The 17,497-nt window shown below is 57.9% G+C and overlaps 1 protein-coding gene across 5 annotated transcripts in view; it reads left to right on the top strand.

Annotated features, from left to right (window-relative positions):
- The window catches only part of ARL15 (ADP ribosylation factor like GTPase 15), a 211,566-nt gene that overhangs the window by 52,732 nt on the left and 141,337 nt on the right, over window positions 1–17,497 (top strand). For all 5 annotated transcript variants that reach the window (XM_059695024.1, XM_059695020.1, XM_059695022.1 and 2 more), the window contains one exon: window positions 9,518–9,662. In XM_059695024.1, the coding sequence (XP_059551007.1) occupies window positions 9,518–9,662 (145 nt within the window). The remainder of the gene's footprint in view (window positions 1–9,517; window positions 9,663–17,497) is intronic.

The raw sequence follows: 17,497 nt of genomic DNA, 5'->3' as shown, positions 1-17,497 counted from the left end.
GTCCCCTGATGGGGGCTTGACCACGGTGCCCGTGCCCCAGAGCCGGCCCCGGTTCGGCAGGGGGTGCCCTCCGACAGCCCTGCTTTCAGCCGGAGCCCGGCAGCAGAGGAAGCGCGTTTCCCGAACTGGCCGGCCCTGCTCCCCTCCCGGCTCCGTGGTGCGCAGCCGGGCGTGAAGGAGCGAGCGTGGCCCTGTGCTCAGGCTGAGCGTTGAGGTGCCAAAAGCAAATCATCTTGTTTTTACTCCCTTTCTTCTCTTTCAAAGAGCCCCCTCAGCTGTTCTGGAAAGGACGTTCCGATCAGCGTCCTCTCGCGCTTGCTCACCGTGTCCTTCCGTTTCTCCGAGGAGGTTGTCATGTAAGGGAAGGAGAGCTGCTTCACTGCGAGGGAAAAGGCAGGTTGTGATTAGATAAAAGATGGAAAGAAGCCCTGGCCAGTTTCTCAGTGGTTAGCGGGTCAGCGGCCCGAGGGCCAAAGGGTCTGGGTTCGATTCCCGGTCAGAGGCGTGTACCTGGGTTGCAGGCCTGACCCCAGGTCGGGTTGAGGCATGTGCAGGAGGCAACAGATTGATGTGCTTCTCTCACATCGATTCTCTCTCTCTCTCTCTCTCTCTCTCCCCCCCCTCCCCCCTCCTCTCGCCCTCTCTCCCCCCCTCCCTTCCTTCTCTCTCTAAAAATCCACAGCCCTCCTCCAATCGTCTACGGAGGGCACTCGGTGGTTTCCTGTCTTGGTCACCATGAACATAGGGGTGCACAAACCTTTGCGAATCAATGTTTGCAGGGACCCCCCTCCCTCTCCTCCTGCGGCCCCTGCGGCCCTGCCTTCCCTGTCTTCCCTACGCCAGGGCCAGGGGGCACCCGGGGGCAGCCCTGGGGCAGCGAGGGCAGCGGGCAGCGTTTGACACGTTGCTTCTCCGCCGCGGGGTGGATGGTCCGGCCGGGGTGGAGCTCTGGGTGGAAGTGATTGGGTGTCCCGTCCTGTGAGGGCTGCTGCGTCTGCTTTCGGCCCTGGGCCGTGCCCCCCGGAGAAGCAGGTCTGTGTGGGCCTGAGCTTGTATCAGGGCTTTTATGGCGGCGATGACGCTTTGCTGTTTGTTTGTGTTTAATCCTGTTTGGAACCTCCAGTCTCTGAAATGTCACAGCTCCCTTGCTGTGAGACTATTTTTGTAGCTAAATGTGCTAGACCAGTGGTCGGCAAACTCATTAGTCAACAGAGCCAAATACCAACAGTACTTCTTCAAAATGGACTCGCCCAGGCCGAAGACCGACTTCTGCGCATGGGCCGCGAAGTTCCAATCGCACTGTACGTGCGCCCGCACGTGGTATTGTGTGGAAGAGCCACACTCAAGGGGCCAAAGAGCCGCGTGTGGCTCGCGAGCCGCAGTTTGCCGCCCACGGTGCTAGCCCCTGTCAGCTTGAAAGCTCAGATCCCTAAGTTCTGTGACGCTCCCTGCGTTTTTCTCTCCTCGCAGTCGGCTGCCCTGGAGTGAGCCTCTGACTTTTGTCACTGTCCATCTCTTTGCCCCTTGGTCCTGTTTTCTGGGATTTGTTCTTAAATGTACCTTCCTAGTCTTTTATTGAGTCTTAAAATTCTGTGCACTAGCTTTCCGCTCTATCTCAAGAGCGGTCTTTGTGTTGTGGCTGTTACTTCTCTTCTCATGAGGGTGGTATCTCCTTTTAACTGGGCTCTGTCACCCCAGGAACGCCTGATGTAGGTTTCCACCTGCCGGCCGTGGTCCCGGCTGCTGTCCTGTTGGGCCCTCGACTGGCCTCTTCCTCGGTGCCGGCCGCCCCGTCTGCCTCCTCGCGTCCGACGGCAGCATGGCGGGATTCCGTGCTCGCTGTGTGCGGCGGGCCGTGTCTGCAGGCTCTCCCGCGGCATTGGGCTGCTCCTTGGAGAGCCCATCGCAGCCTTAGGTTTTCTGTCGGCTGGTCAGGGGCTCCCACGGTGACACTCTGCAGCCGCCCGTGGGGGTGTGAGCACGACCCTCTGCGTGGGGACCCGGGGGAGCGGGACCGGCTCTCGGTGTCACTGCGCACAGGGTATTAGCTCCTCTTCCCGCACATGGCGGGGGTTGGGGGGCCCAGCACGTGTGCCCGGCGACTGCAGTGCAGTGCGGTGCCTGCCCGCCCAGGGAGAGGGGACAGCCTCCACCAGGGACGGCAGCTGGACGGGGTGGGGAAGGGAGGGAGGGGCTCGGACCCCAAGTCGTCCTCTCAGGGGCTCTGAACCGATCCTCCTGGGTTTCTCCCCAGCTTCACCCCCTTTGGAAGGGACCTCGGCTGCCGCCACCCTGGAGCTTCTCGGGGCCGGTGGGCGCTGCCTCCCTCCCTCCGGTGCTCGGCTCAGCTTGGTCTGCTGACCAGCGGCCACTCGGCGCTGCTGTCGGGTTCTAATGTCGTGGACGTTTTTTCCTCAAAGAATGAAAATCAGGGGCAGGGGAGGGCGACGGGTAAATGGTGATGGGGGGAGACTTGGGTGGTTAACACACGGCACCATATACGGACGATGTGTTACAGAATCGCACACTTAAACCTATGTCATCTCACTAGCCAGTGTCACCTCAATCCTATATAGTAAAAGGCTAATATGCAAATTGTCCCCTCAACCAGGAGTTCGACTGGGGTGGGGCTGGCCAGCCAACTGCCCACGGCCCCTCCCCTGGCTGGCCCCCTGTCCCCGGTCAGCCCTGCCCCTCCCCCCATCGGGGTGGGCTGGTTGGACCTGTGCACGAATTTGTGCACCAGGCCTCTAGTACATTCGATAAAAATGAAAATAGTTTTAAAAACATACGAAAGGAGATCCTTTTAGTAAGAAAAAAACGCAAAAAGGTTTGTTTCTAAGAATCTTCAAATATTCCAGACAACATCCACTTAAATAAAAATAATATCCCAACTGAAAAGAAAATAAAATAAAATAAAATAAAAGCCCTCTCTTCTTAGTGCCGTTTTAGAAGGTGGGCCTAAACAAGGGTCCCTTGTTCAGCGTCTTCTCTCGCTTTTCGGACTGGGCCGCCCTCTGTAGGCGGCGGGGTCAGCCAGCGTGTGCGCGTCCCTCCCCGTCCCTTTCCCGGACCCGGGGGCGGTGCCCGCAGGGCTCTGTGGGAATCCGTGGGGGGGGAGCCCGGCGTCCATCGCCGTCCTCTGACTTGCTCCTGGCACCGGTGCTCATGGCTGTGAAGGGAGCTTCCGTCTGCCGGGTTTTCCTCGTCACCCTCACTGTGGCTCATGCAATGATCTCAGTGACCCGCGTCGCACGTGGTGGGCTCTGGACGGACACAGACATGGACCTGATTTCCAGAATGGAAGCCGTGTGTGCCTCGCAGGACAGCCTTTCCCACTCCACGCCCCGCAGGTGCTGGGGCGGCGTCTAGGTTTTCGGATTCCACAGAACCGTCGTGTTAAACACACACGACCTCCCTGGGGAGAGGGAGGGTGGACGAGCGCGTTACAGCAGCAGCTCTGTGGCTGGTCACGGCACCCGTTGCCCGGCAGAAAGACCCCCCCGGTACCCCGAAGCAGGATGATAGTCTTGGAATAAATCAAATCTTTCCAAAGGGAATAAAGGTGGTGTGACGAGCAAAACAAAAGCCCCTCTTGTTCTTTTCCTCAGTTCGCTGTGGGCCACTGGAGATTTCTTTATTGACCCGTGGTCCACAGACCAGTCCTGGGGCACGCCCCCTCGTGTGTCGCGTGGTCGTGGTTGGTGGTCACGCCTGCATACGTGGACGCGCCACGATGAAGAGGATCTCCCAGAGTCTCAGGCGGTGGGACTGAGCCGCAGCGGAAGCTGGTGTGTGACAAGGAGATCACCCCAGGACGCCACTTCCTAGAGCTGACGCCGCGCGCTCAGGCTTGCCCAGGCCACACCAGGCAGGAGGGACTCGATGTTCTTGACGTGAAGAGAAATGACCTGTGCTGAGTAGGCAAGTCGTCCGGGATCTGTTGGAACGCACAGAGCGGGCAGTGCGATGCTCGGGGAGGCCATCGCCGACCGGCCCCCTCGCCTCATCACCGATCAAGGACCACGCTGTCCATTCCCTGTAGCAACGCGTGGCTCCCGCTGCGCTGGGAAAGCCAGGTCTCCAGGGCTGAGGTCCATAGGCGACCAGCGCGGGACGGGCTGACCGGTGTTTAAGCACTTTGTGAGCCCAGGAGGCTGGAGCCAGGGCCGTTAGCAGTGACCGCGCGGGGCTGCCCCGGGGGCGGGAGAAAATGTGGACTCCTTCGCAACGAACAGGGGAGAAGACTTGGCCCTGAATCGGTGCTCGCCCCTCTGGGGGTTGTTCTGTGACCATAGACGGTCTTCCTGCAATGGAGTGAGCTAGGGAAGAGCAAATGTTAGCCTGAAAGTCATAAAGTTCACCTGTGAGCTTTTTTTAGTTTGTTTCGAATCTTCAGCCATGTCCCCAATATATTTACGGCTGCAAACCCGTGGGCTGCGCAGCGGAGACCCGCGCTGCTCAGGGTCAGCTGTGTGGGCTGTTTTCTGGACGGGCCCCCGATCGACGGGAGAGTGAGGTTAGAGCAGCGGTTCTCAACCTGTGGGTCGCGATCCCTTTGGCGGTCGAACGACCCTTTCACAGGGGTCGCCTAAGACCATCCTGCATATCAGATATTTACATGACGATTCATAACAGTAGCAACATGACAGTTAGGAAGTAGCCACGGAAATAATTTTATGGTTGGGTCACCACATGAGGAACTGTATTGAAAGGGCCAGAAGGTTGAGAACCACCGGGTTAGAGGCAGGCTTCTCATCTGTGTGGCTGGGGCGGACACCCAGCTGAACCCGTCAGCCGCGCGGCTCTCATGCTGCGTCTGAGCCGGCTTGCCGGATGCAAGTCAAGCATGACAAGTGTGAGTTTCCTAACTCCCTCCCGCTCGCATCAGACATGCTTTGGGGCTAAAATACTTGTGAGGTCTTTTCTGTCCTCTTCTGGGGAGGCCCGTGGAGGCGACCCCCCTCCTGCGTTATCCGGAAGGTGCGGAGGGAGGAGGAGCCCCGAGGCTCGGGCCGCATCGCCTCTCCTTCCTGCCTCTGTTCCCAGGCGTGACCTCTCGCCGCCTGTGCAGGGCGACCCCTCCCCGCGCGTGCCTCTCCCAGGAGGAGCTGACCGTGTCGGCCGCGTGTTCTGTCGGCTTCAGCAGCGCTCGGGGTCTGTCCCTGGAGCCCCGGCCGCTACCCGAAGTGGAGTCGGTGACGAGGGGAGCTGTGCAGACAGGAGGGCTGCAGGCGGGAGTAGAATCAGGCAGCGAGTGGCAGGTGGGACTCCGCAGTGTTCACTGCCTCGTCTCCCGGGGACGCACACCCAGAGGGTGTGGCATATACCTCGGCCCCCGCTCGTTCAGCTTGTTTTTTAATTCAGTCATGGCTTTTTAAATTAAAAAATCGATCCGATAACCGGAAGTCTGGACAGTTCATCACGGAGCCCGGGGAGCTACTTCGGCGAATCAGCAAATACTCGCTTGGGCACCTGTGATGGGGGAGGGGGGGGCGGTACCTACGCTGAAGTCGTTGAAGTCAGAGGTGATGGGGCGTTATTGTGGGGCAGCGTGGCCGGCGTAGTGTGCGACCCGAGAGACACGCCGGCGAGAGGGTCGGCACAAGCAGGGCGAGAGCGGAGCGGGAGGGTCGCGGTGCTGTGAAGGGCTCCCCGCGGGCGACTGGCTGGATGAAATGGGCCAGAGATTGACACTGCAGCCGGGTTTGTGAGGCCTGAGGGCTGGCTGGGTGCAGGTTGACAGGGAGTTTAACACCCTGGGTGGCTCCTGAGAAGGAGGTGGGAGCTGGACACGGGGCTGGAAATCATGTCGTTGAAGCAGTGCTCGCGGGGGAATGGCCCGGGGAGAGCAGGTCACGTGAAGAGGGCTGGTGGGCGCACAGGCACCCCTGGATCTCCGCCTCCACCGCCTCAGGAAGGTGGCCAGGATCGCCAGCCTCTCCAAATACAGCACTGCCTGTGCTCCGATCGCAGTGACCAGGCCTTGGTCTCGTTGGTACCTCCTCCCTCGTGCAGCACTTACCTTTTATTTGTCCTCAAAACGGACTTTAGTGGGGTGCCAGGGCTGCCTCGCACGCACCGCCGCCCGCCTCCCCACTTGGTTCCCTAGTCCCGATCTCCGTGCTCCATCTGCCCTCCCTCCCTCCCTGCAGCGGCAATGCCCGGATCCCAAGTCTCAACTTGAAAAACAAATATATATATTGCTTTCAGAGAGGAAGGGAGAGGGAGAGAGAGAGAGAAGCATCAATGATGAGAGAGACTCATCGATCGGCTCCCTCCTGCACGCCCCCCACTGGGGATCAAGCCCACCACCAGGCACGTGCCTGACTGGGAATCAAAGGGTGACCCTCTTGGTTCTTGGGTCGACGCTCACCGGTAAGCTGCACTGGCCCGGCTGTCTGGGGATTTTAACCTGGAGATTCTTCAAACTAACCAGTAAACTTTCCAAGATTTCACGTGCTTTTGCTGGGGGCCACCCCCAGCCAATCCCTTGTTCCCCAGGCTAGACTGACAGGCAGGCCCCTCCCCGTGTCCCCAGGACTTCTGTGCATCTGCCCCCCCTCCGTCCCCCAACAATCCAGCACTGGGGGGCGGTGCTCACCCCTGGAGCCCAATGCTGTGTGAGGCTGAGCTTCCCAGGGAACCAAGCCCACAGGTCTGGCTTCCCTCTGCCCTCCTTCCTGCCGTAACATTAACTAGCTCATTGGAGGACAACTCAGTGTCAGGCCCTGGCACCCCCACCCCCCCACCCACCCGTTCAGGTGCCTGCGTTGTCTCTGTAGTTTGCCTAGGAGCACAGCCTAAGCCAGTGATGGCGAACCTATGACACGCGTGTCAGAGGTGACACGCGAACTCATTTCTTTGGTTGATTTTTCTTTGTTAAATGGCATTTAAATATATAAAATAAATATCAAAAATATAAGTCTTTGTTTTACTTTGGTTGCAAAGATCAAGAAATTTCTCGATGTGACACGGCACCAGAGTTAAGTTAGGGTTTTTCAAAATGCTGGCACGCCGAGCTCAGAAGGTTCGCCATCACTGGGCTAGGCCCTGGTGCCTGTGTGAGTCCCGGGAAGAGAATAAAGCCACAGGAAAGGCATTCACAGCACGAGTTGGACCCCCGTGCCCTTTTCGAGCCGTGTCGGGAGCTGATAGGGTGAGTCGGGGCCTCAGAGGACCCCGAGAGCGCGCGTCTGCGTTGGCCTTCGCTCTGCACTTGGCCTTGGGGGCGGGTGCGTCTCCATGAGCCTCACCTGACCCCTCACGTTGCCGCAGCCAGGGAGCGAGGAGCAGGCTGGCCGGCAGCTGCCCGTGCAGCACAGCGGTGGCTCCGGCCCCAGCTGCCCGCTCTGCCTTCCTCGCCGCTGGGGACAGGCTCTGCCGTGGGGGTCTGTCTGGCAGGTGCGCGGATGTGCGAGGCGAGTTGGGGTGTCATCCCAGCGGGCTCGGGCTCCGTGCTCCGGGCGCAGCCTGGCACACATTCGTCCTTGTCAGCTCTGTCAGCAGGTAGAGCCCCGGGACTTGGGGACGCACCTTGTGGTGCGAGGAAGGGACTGGGTCAGGGACTGGGTCAGGGACTGCACACGCGATGGGCGTGGGGCCACGGGTCCGGCGGGAAAGTCATCACAACTATCACGAGTTGCGTTTTATGCGCCCGAGGCTGTTTTCGGTGCTTTCCCAGATGGCAGGCGTTATCTCCTGTGATCCCTGGGCCAGCCAGGGAGGCCAGAGAGACCGGGAAAGGCCGGCCATGAAGAGGGCGTCTGCCTAGATAAGGAGCCGGCCGCGGGCAGACCCTCCGTCCAGGGAGGGCCTGGACGGGCAGTGGGAAGGTCATGTTGGCATTTGGGAGGTGGTTGGAGTCGGATGAGACCCTCCGAGGCCACGGGTAGCCGACAGACAGTGTCCCCCAGAGGCAGTGGCTGAGCGGAGGCCCTCGGTGGGAGGGGGCGGGAGAGGGTGGGAGAGGGTGGGAGGGGGCGGGAGTGGGGAGTGGCCGAGGCCGGCCTGCAGGGTTACAGGAGTCGGGGGCTGATGGATGTGCAGACCGAGCACCGTTTCTTCGGAGCCTGGAGTTGAAGTGAGAGGATCTCTGCTGTCTCCCAGAACAGGCAGTGGGGTTTCCAGGGAGAGACCAGAGGAGCCAGTTTCGTTCGATGAGCTTGTTTTCCTCTGGGCTGTTTCGAGGCTCCCCACCCAGTTCCCAAGGCACTGAGAGCAGGGAACCTGCGGGGGACCCTCCCGGGGGTCAGGTGACACCTACACCTCCTCAAGGTCTGCCCGGGCCCGCTCTTAGAGGGCCCTGTTCCCGGACTCTCAGCGCACGGAGCGCGGAAAGGCCTGGTTAAGGAGTATGAACCGTGCTGACATTTTAATGCCCTGCTTTCTGCTTGGGGCGCTCTGTTCAGATAGTGAACAAAAAAGAGGTTTAATGAGAAATGGATTAATGTCTCGTTCGCTCTCACCTCCATTCGTCTCCCTTCGCTCGTTGGAGAAGAGCCGTGCGCGGCTGAGACGAGCAGGGGGCCTGGTCCGTGTGCTCATGAATGTGCGGAGGAGGCGTGGCTCCCATTACAGTCGGTCATGCCTGGGGGGCGCACTGCGTTTTAGTGGGTGATTCTGTCCTTATGAAAGTTGGAATTTACACTAGATATTCCACTCGGGCACGATGAGAGAAGAATTACATCTCACAAACAGGCAGTGACTTCCTGCGTAGCTTCCTTTCTGAGCTTCTTACTTAAAAAGAAAACACACAAAAACCCAAGCTCACCCCGGGGCCTAGTTCCAGGATGAGAAGCCCGGACGGTCTCGGCCGCCAGGAATAGAGGGTCTTGGGTTCGAGTCTCTTGAACTCTAAGACCAGGACGTGAGCGCCTCTGGCCGGGATGGCCGCGGGCAGGCTGGGGTCATGTGGGCCCTGGCGGCTCAGCTCCGCGCGCTCTCCCCTTCAGCCTCAGAGGCTGCCCCTCTGTGGCCCGGCCCTGTCTCTGCTGCTGAGCATGAAATCCCTGTCCCCGCCGCCAGGGGTGCTGTTTGGGGGAATACATACATCGTGCACCTGTGCACACACACATACATCATCATGCACGCACACATCTCACACACAGCATGCGTGCACCCACAGCAGACATATGCACATGGATCGTGTGCCTTCATCTGTAAGCAGAACAGGCGTAGCCGCTGTTGGACCTGGAGACGCTGGGGGCAGAGGCCAGACGGGGCCAGGCGTCTCCCGGCCAGATGTCCGCGCGGGCAGGTGCAGGGTGCGGTCCTGGGGGAGCCAGGGGCGGTGCCGCGCCCTTCAGTGCACCGACTGCTCGGGAGGGAGCAGGAGGGCGCGTCTGCGTGGCTCCTGGGGTGGAAACGGGTCTGTGGTCATGGTGCTGTCCTCTGGGTCTCCACTCTGGAGTCCCCTCTCCTCGTCAGTAGCAGGTCCTCGAATGGCTCCTTGGAGCCACTTGCTGCTGCGGGGCGCTGTCCGCGCTCCCCTAACGAGCTGCCGCTTCCTCCGCAGTGTTTCCGAGCGCTGTGCTGCAAGGGACCCCCGCCCGCGCGCCCCGAGTATGACCTCGTCTGCATAGGCCTCACGGGCTCCGGCAAGACCAGCCTGCTGTCCCAGCTCTGCAGCGAGAGCCCCGAGCACGTCGTGTCCACCACCGGTGAGTGCTGCCCCCCCCTCCCCCCCCGACGGTGGCCCGTGGGGGGCCAGATGGTTCCGTTTATCTGTGTTCTTTTCAGCTGCTCCCTCTGGCGCTCAGCGCAGATGTGAGGGCGTCAGGGACCTGGCACTGCGCCCTCTGTCCCTCTCGGTGGTCATTCCAGTGCCACGAGGAGGTCTCGCTCGGGGAAGCATCTGCAGGGTGACCCTGAACCTGGTCCGGCCCAGGTGTCCGGGCTGACCTGGCGCTGTCATCCTCCCAGATGCCTCCTCTCCCACTCTGACCGAAGTGGGAAAGGGGAGGTGAGGGAGAGAGGACAGGGGGCACCCGGGCGGGAGGGGAGCACAGAGCTGTCGGGAGGAGCTGACGGACGAGGCGTTGCCGGGGGAGGTGGGAGGTTGTCTGTTCGTTCTCTGCATTTATCAGGTGCCTGTTGTGTGGCTGCCCCTGGTGCGGGCGCTGAGGATGTGCCAGTGAACAACACGGGCCATGTCACCGCCCTTGGCAGCACCCACGCTGGCGCCTGAGTTGGACGGGAGTGTAACCGGGCAGGCTGGACGGCTGGGCACGTCAGTACGAACAGGAGGCTCAGGGCCAGAGGTGCACGTACAGACAGTCTGGGGGTGAGAGGCCGTTGCACGTGGGGACGGTGTGGCCATGAGTGACGGAGGGTAGACGTGTCAGGAGACGGTCAGCGTGGGAGTGAGCCTGAGGCAGGATGGGTGGTGAGCAAGCGGCGGGGACGAGGCAGGGCTGTCCTCACTCTCCGGCCCCTTGGCCAACATCGCACCTAGATTCCCCTTCGAGAAGGTGGGCAGCAGCAGAGAAGGTGGTGCTAAGGGCCTTGTTTCTGTGGGGAGAGGTGCCCCATCAGCGTGCAGGTGGACGGAGGTGTGCGGGGGGACGGGGGGTGTCGGGAGAAGGAGGCACTGAAATGCGTGAGGAAGCAGTGAGAGTGAGGAATCTGATTCTGCGAACCGGATTTCCCTCCACCTGCAGTCGCTGCACACACAACACAAACACACAGCAGAAACACAACGGACAACCCGTTTTCAAGAGAGTGAGTGTCAGTCAGCAAGGTTATTCTCCTTGAAAACGGATTCTAGGGGGAAGAGGGGGCGGGGAGAAGAGGGTGGCGAGGAGATACATGGTGGGGGGAGGAGACGAGACTTGGGTGGTGAGCACACCATACCCTATACCAGTGGTCGGCAAACTCATTAGTTAACAGAGCCAAATATCAACAGTACTCCTTCAAAATAGACTCGCCCAGGCCGAAAACCGACTTCTGCGCATGGGCCACGAAGTTTCAGTTGACTGTATGTGCGCGCCCACACGTGGTATTTTGTGGAAGAGCCACACTCAAGGGGCCAAAGAACCTCATGTAGCTCGCTAACTGCAGTTTGCCGACCATGGCACTATACCTATGATGTCGTATGGAATTGAACACTTGAAACTTCTGCAATTTCATTAACCAATAGAGACCCAATAAATCCAATAAGGAAGTATTTTTTAAAAAATGGTGAGTCGCCCTGGCCAGTTTGGCTCAGTGGATAGAGTGTCGGCCTGTGGACCGAAGGGTCCTGGGTTCGATTCTGGTCAAGGGCACGTACCTCGGTTGAAGGCTCCTCCCCGGTCCTGGCCCTGGTCAGGGCATGTGCAGGAGGCAACCATTTGATGTGTTTCTCTCACATCGATGTTTCTCTCTGTTTTTCCCTCTCTCTTCCACTCTCTCTAAAAAAACAAAACAAAACAAAAATAAATAAAATAAAAAATGGCGAGTCGTCCCTGAGAGATGAGAAACAAACTAGACGGTCCCACGTCTGCCCAGCTCATTGCCCTGGGGAGTCCTGGCTGCGGCGTAGGTCTAGCGGGAGCTGAGGTGGGCTCGGGGGGCTCCCCGCACGGGCCAGGGGAGCTGGGAGGGGAGGCCAGGGCAGCCCGAGGTCACAGGACACAGCACAGGAGAGGAGAGATCGGCAGAGGCCTCCCTGGAGTATCCAGAGGTCTTCCACCCTGGCTGTGTGGCTCAGTGGGTTGGAGCATCGTCTCTTACACGGGAAGGTGGCCGGTTCAGTTCCTGGTCAGGGCCCAGGCCCAGGTTGCGGGTTTGATCCCCTGTTGGGGCAGGTGCAGGAAGCAGCCAGAGTTTCTCTCTCACATTGATGTTTCTCCCTCCCTTCCTCTCTCTAAAATCAATTTAAAAGAAAAGGTATTCAGTGCATGCACGTGAGGAAACTCAGAGCTCGGGGAAGAGCCGTCTGGCAGGCCGGAGGGAGCAGGGCCGGTCTCACTCGGGGCTGGGCTCTGCCTGTCTCCACGGCTGGACTGGAAACGTCGGTGTTTGCGAGGGACGGGGTAGGGGATGCAGGACGGTCTTGCCTTGGGGGTCAGCCCTGAGCTGAGCACTGCTCTGGACCCACCTCTTAGTCCAGTGATGGCGAACCTTCTGAGCTCGGCGTGTCAGCGTTTTGAAAAACCCTAACTTAACTCTGGTGCCGTGTCACATATAGAAATTTTTTGATATTTGCAACTATAGTAAAACAAAGACTACTATTTTTGATATTTATTTTATATATTTAAATGCCATTTAACAAAGAAAAATCAATCAAAAAAATGAGTTCGCGTGTCACCTCTGACACGCGTGTCATAGGTTCGCCATCACTGTCTTAGTCGTACTAAGACGGAAGTCTGAAAGTTTCCTGGTAACTGTGATGCATCCCATAACAGAGCTGGGTCAGAGTCCCAGAAAGAACACTTAACAAGGTAAATCCACAATGTCTGACATTCAGTCAGAAGTTACCAGGATAGCCTGGCCGGGTGTGGCTCGGTGGTTGAGTGATGACCCAGGAAATAAGAGGCCACCAGTTTGCATGCCCGGGTTGTGTGCTAATCCCCAGTGGGGGGCGTGCAGGAGGCAGCCGATCTGTGACTCTCTCTCATCATTGATGTTTCTGTCTCTCTCTCCCTAACCATTCCTCTCTGAATTTAAAAAAATGTACAAACAGGCAGGAAAACATGACTCATGAGAAGAATAATCAATCAATCAATTGAAACTTAGAACTGACACAGATATTAGAATTGGCAAAGAAGGACATTAAAACTGTTATAGTTGAATCCTATTCTTAAAGTTAAGTAGAGATACAGAAGCTATTGAGAAAAAAAGGTATAAAACACTATAATATCTGAGATGGATTATGCACCAAGTAGAATGAATGATTAGACATTGTGGAAGATTTTATTCTGCAGAGAGGAATTCTGAGGATAAGGAAGTTTATCTGAAATGATGAAGAGACCATTTAATCAAGAGGGCATGGCAAGGCTGAACATTTGCCTATCCGATAGCAGCTTCACGTAGACGAAGAAAAACACAGCTGTCAAGAGGGAAATGGACCGACCCACAGATACAGTCAGAGGTCTCACGCGTTCGCTGAAGCTTGGGTGGAACATGTGGGAAGCAGACCAGCCAGGTGGCCCACACTCAGAGCATCCGCCAGCGGCAGCGGAGACCTGCCTGAGGTGCACACGGAACACGCGCTTGGACATCCAGCAGGTCTCACGCTGTTTAAAGGGATGCGGATCGCACTGAACATGCCCGCAGGCCACAGCGGAATGGAACCAGAAGGAAGAACCCAGGAGATCTCTGGGAAAATCCTCAAATATTTGGACATGAAGTCACTTCTGAATAAGCCAGGGATCAAAGGAGGCGCCAAAAGGCAGATGATCAAGCATTTTGCACGGAACGAAAATACCATTTACCCGACTGTGGGCTGCCTCTGCGCACGAGACTCCTGCAGAGGAAAAGCAGGGCCTCAGGTCGGGACCCCACTTCTGCCTTAAGGGATGGGAAGAGAAGAACGGGTTAAACCTAGAGAAAGAAGGACAGAAATCATTCAGATCAAAGTGGAAATCGGCCAAGTAGGAAAACAGAAGAGAGAAGTCATTGGGACTAAAAGCTGCTTCTTTGAGGAGATCAGTAGACTCATAGAACCAGCCAAATGGATCAGGAAAAGGGATCGAAGAAGACGCTCATTAACAATGTCGGAATGAAGAGAGGTCACATTAAGTCGGATTCCATAAATATTAAAAGAGATATAGAATATAATGAACAACTTTATGCCAATGCATTTGATGACGTAAGTGTATGTGTGTTAAGGGGTCAGGAGGGGGTTGGTTTGTAGGACCAAGTAAAATACTCATGAGTTCCACACACAGAATGAAAAGGAGCCCTAGCCGGTGTGGCTCAGTGGATAGAGCATCGGCCTGCAGACTGAGGGGTCCCGGGTTCGATTCCGGTCAAGGGCACATGCCTGGGTTGTGGGCTCGATCCCCGGTCGGGGGCGTGCAGGAAGCAGCTGATCAATGATTCTCTCTCATCATTGATGTTTCTATCTTCCTCTCCCTTCCTCTCTGAAATCAATAAAAATATATATAAAAAGTGGAGTGGCCTCTCTCCCCAGACCCATTCCTGGAGGACACACCGTTCATTCTGTGGGAGACCGAGGGCAGGGATGGGGTGAGAGGGGACAGAGGGAGGAAGGGGGTGCATGCTTGCCGGCTGGCTCTGTGTATGTTGTGGCTGCGGCAGGCGGGCCGGGGGTTGGAGAAACACCCGGGACGGCCCAGAGGGTGGAGGTGGAGGTGGCAGCCGCGCAGGACCCAGCGGCTGATTTCAGCCGTCGGCGGCCCCCCAGAGCCCGGCAGCGCTAGCGTTCCAGGCGGCGCCGCTGGCGTGCTCCAGCGGAGTCCCCGGTTCCTGCCGTGCTCACGGCCGGCGTGTGGAACTGAGGAACGGAGGAGGTGCGTGACCAAGCCCAGCGGCCGGAGAGGAGCCCGGAGGGGGCGCAGGATGTCGGGCAGCCACGCGGGAGCCTTCAGGGCGGAGGACGGAGAGGAGCCCGGAGGGGGCGCAGGATGTCGGGCAGCCACGCGGGAGCCTTCAGGGCGGAGGACGGAGGGGAGCTGCAGGGGCCTCGGGAGGGTAATTGGGAAGGAAAAGGTCGGTCAGGAACTCAGGGCGCACAGCTCAGAATTACTGCTGAACTTCAGGCACACGCGGCTGAGAGATCCGTGCCTCACAGGAGTGCATGGGCGCCCCTGGGAATCCAGTCACGTGTACACTGTGTCCAGGATCTAACTGATCAATTACGCTAAGTCACAAAAAGATCACTCACAAAAAGAATTAGTGGCAGACAAATAAGTGGGAAAGGTTTAACTTGACCCAGAGCTCAACTTTACTAGAGGATAAATAAGAACATGTCAGTCTTATACCCAAATTTACCAACTTTGTTTCTTCATGACCCCGTGCAGCGCGGGTTGGGCCGTGGCGGTGGCACACGCTGGTGGCTGGTGGCGGTGGCATTGGCCGTGGTGTCCCTGTCCCTTTTCTTGGGAAGCAGTTACTCATGTCAGTCAAAGGCTACCGAAGCATTCACATTTCTTGACGTAGTCGCAGGGCCACTGAGAACTTACTTTGAGTGTGTAATCTCAAAAAGCCATATGCACGACGCGATTCTTTGCAGCGTTTTATGTAACAGAAGCTTTGAAGTAATTTAAATGTCCCACTGCACGGGAGTTTGTTAATTAAAATGTGGAACCTGATTGAGTATGTTTCCCAATCTATAACCTTTCCAGTCAGAGGAAAATTGAACGGACATTGATTGCTCAAATGAAAGCGTGCAAAACTAGTGTCGAATAGAAAACTACGAATGAACGTAACAACAGCCTGCCTTGTCAGCATGGCCGGTCGCGTGGCGCTTTGCTCTTCAAGGTGATTCCTCTGTGCTGTTTGGATGGTACCACGCCAGTCAGAAGGGAAGCCTTTGCAGCCGCTGGAAAGAGAATCCACCTTAAGAGCCGGTTTCTTAAAATGAAAGCACGGCCCCTCCCATCTTGGGAAGGCGAGAGCGAGAGCGCCTGTGTTTTCTTCAGAGGAAAGGGAATCTGAACTTTATTGGATGGTTCACTTCAGCAATCATTTACCTTTGACATCATTTAAAAAAGGTACTTAAATTGTCAAAACTCAAAGAGCCAAGAATCCCTCCAGAGAGCAGGCCCTGGGGGTGGAGGGGGAAGTTGGGCAGCTCGCACGTTGGTCTGGAAGCGAAAGGGAGGCCGGCCAGCGCATTCCCTGGCTGCAGCGCCGGCCTTTGTTGACACAAGGCCTTGCGAACCTGTGGTTACAAAAATAGCTGCTTTTTTTAAAACCCCGAGGCACGGACTCTGCAGGCCTCGGATACTAGATCGATGTGACAGGAACACGTACAGAGCAGTCACACTGGGAGCGGAAAGGAATTGAAAATGTCTTCTTGGGGAGTAGGTTACTGCACCCCAGAAGCTGTCAAGCAGCATGTCATTCAGTCAGAACGGAAGAAGATCATTGGAAAGAGAGAAAGATTTAGTAGACATTTGAATGGGGCGTTCTAATAGCGTTCGTGTTAACGGCATGTGTGTGAGGTCAAATGAGAGAAGCGTTAGGAAGTGAAAGTTGGTATCTGCGAGCGGATTGGGTTTTATAAACGCCGGGGGAGCAGGTTTCCGTTTGTGACGTTGAAATCATAGTTAGATGGACTTCACTGGCCCCTCGTCCAGCACCGCGAGCTGCCGGCGGCGTGGGGAGGCCGGCCGCGGGTGGGGGGAGGCCTGCAGGCGGGTCGGCGGAAGTCCTCGCTGAGCGCTCGCCTGATGGCTGCGGGGCAGGTCTGGCTTCACCGCCGCTTTTCCGACCGCGTGGGCTGGGATGAGGGCGTCCACGAGCCACTTGCTGAGCACTGGCTTCTGGATTTGCTGTTTAAACTCTCACGCCCATGGCACTGAGTGCGTCCACGCTCGCTCACCGACGGGAGACTGAGGCACAGGGAGTCCAGTCAGTTGCTCCGAGTCAGTGAGTCAAACGCCGAACTTGAGCCTGGGCGTTTGCCGGGAGCCAGAGCTGTAGTGTGTCTCCGCTCAGCTCCCGCCAGCATGTGTCTGGGGGCTGGGCCTTTGCTTCCCTGGGACTATTCACCCCCTTGCTGACCTCACCCTCCCAGGAAACACCCCCACCTGAGGCCGTCACTCCGGACTGCCCTGCTGGGACCACACGTGGGACCTAACCTTTCACTCTACCTGCACACGTGGGGAGGGACCGCAGTGCAAGAGCCGCTTCTTCTCCGTGAGCAGTGCCTTTCCTTCCTCCCCGGGCTCCGCCCGGAACATTAGTGACTGCGCATGGCTGTAGGCGTCCCGCGGGGGGTGTGTCCACACTCTCTCCTGTACCCAGGCCACCTGGGGGGGTGTTCCACACTCACTCCTGTCCCCAGGCTGCCTGGGAGGGTCCCAGTCCCTCCTGTACCCAGGCTACCTGGGAGGGTCCCAGTCCCTCCTGTCCCCAGGCCACCTGGGAGGGTCCCAGTCCCTCCTGTACCCAGGCTACCTGGGAGGGTCCCAGTCCCTCCTGTACCCAGGCCATCTGGGGGGGTCCCAGTCCCTCCTGTACCCAGGCCACCTGGGGGGGGGGTTCCACACTCACTCCTGTCCCCAGGCCACCTGGGAGGGTCCCAGTCCCTCCTGTACCCAGGCCACCTGGGGGGGAGGGGCACCTGGCATCAGGTCCTGGCAGGTGAGGTTCGTGCCCACAGGACTATGATGGGCGCTGGCTTTCCTTCCTGAACTGGAGAGGCTTCCTGCTGCCCTGGCTGTGCCCTCGTGTCTGCGCCCACCATGGACTACCCACTGCCCCAGTGCCCGTGCAGTGACCACGGAGGGGTGTTCTGGAAGGTTCCTAGCGAGCCCAGTGCTCGCTGAGGGTCTGTGCAGCGGCGTCAGCTCTTCACCCCTTCCCTCGGCAGAGGTGTTTT

The sequence above is a fragment of the Myotis daubentonii genome, chromosome 4, assembly GCF_963259705.1.
Source record: "Myotis daubentonii chromosome 4, mMyoDau2.1, whole genome shotgun sequence".
In the NCBI taxonomy this organism is placed as follows: domain Eukaryota; kingdom Metazoa; phylum Chordata; class Mammalia; order Chiroptera; family Vespertilionidae; genus Myotis; species Myotis daubentonii.
Note: the sequence above shows the minus strand (reverse complement) of the source record. Positions and strands in the feature narration are given on the sequence as shown.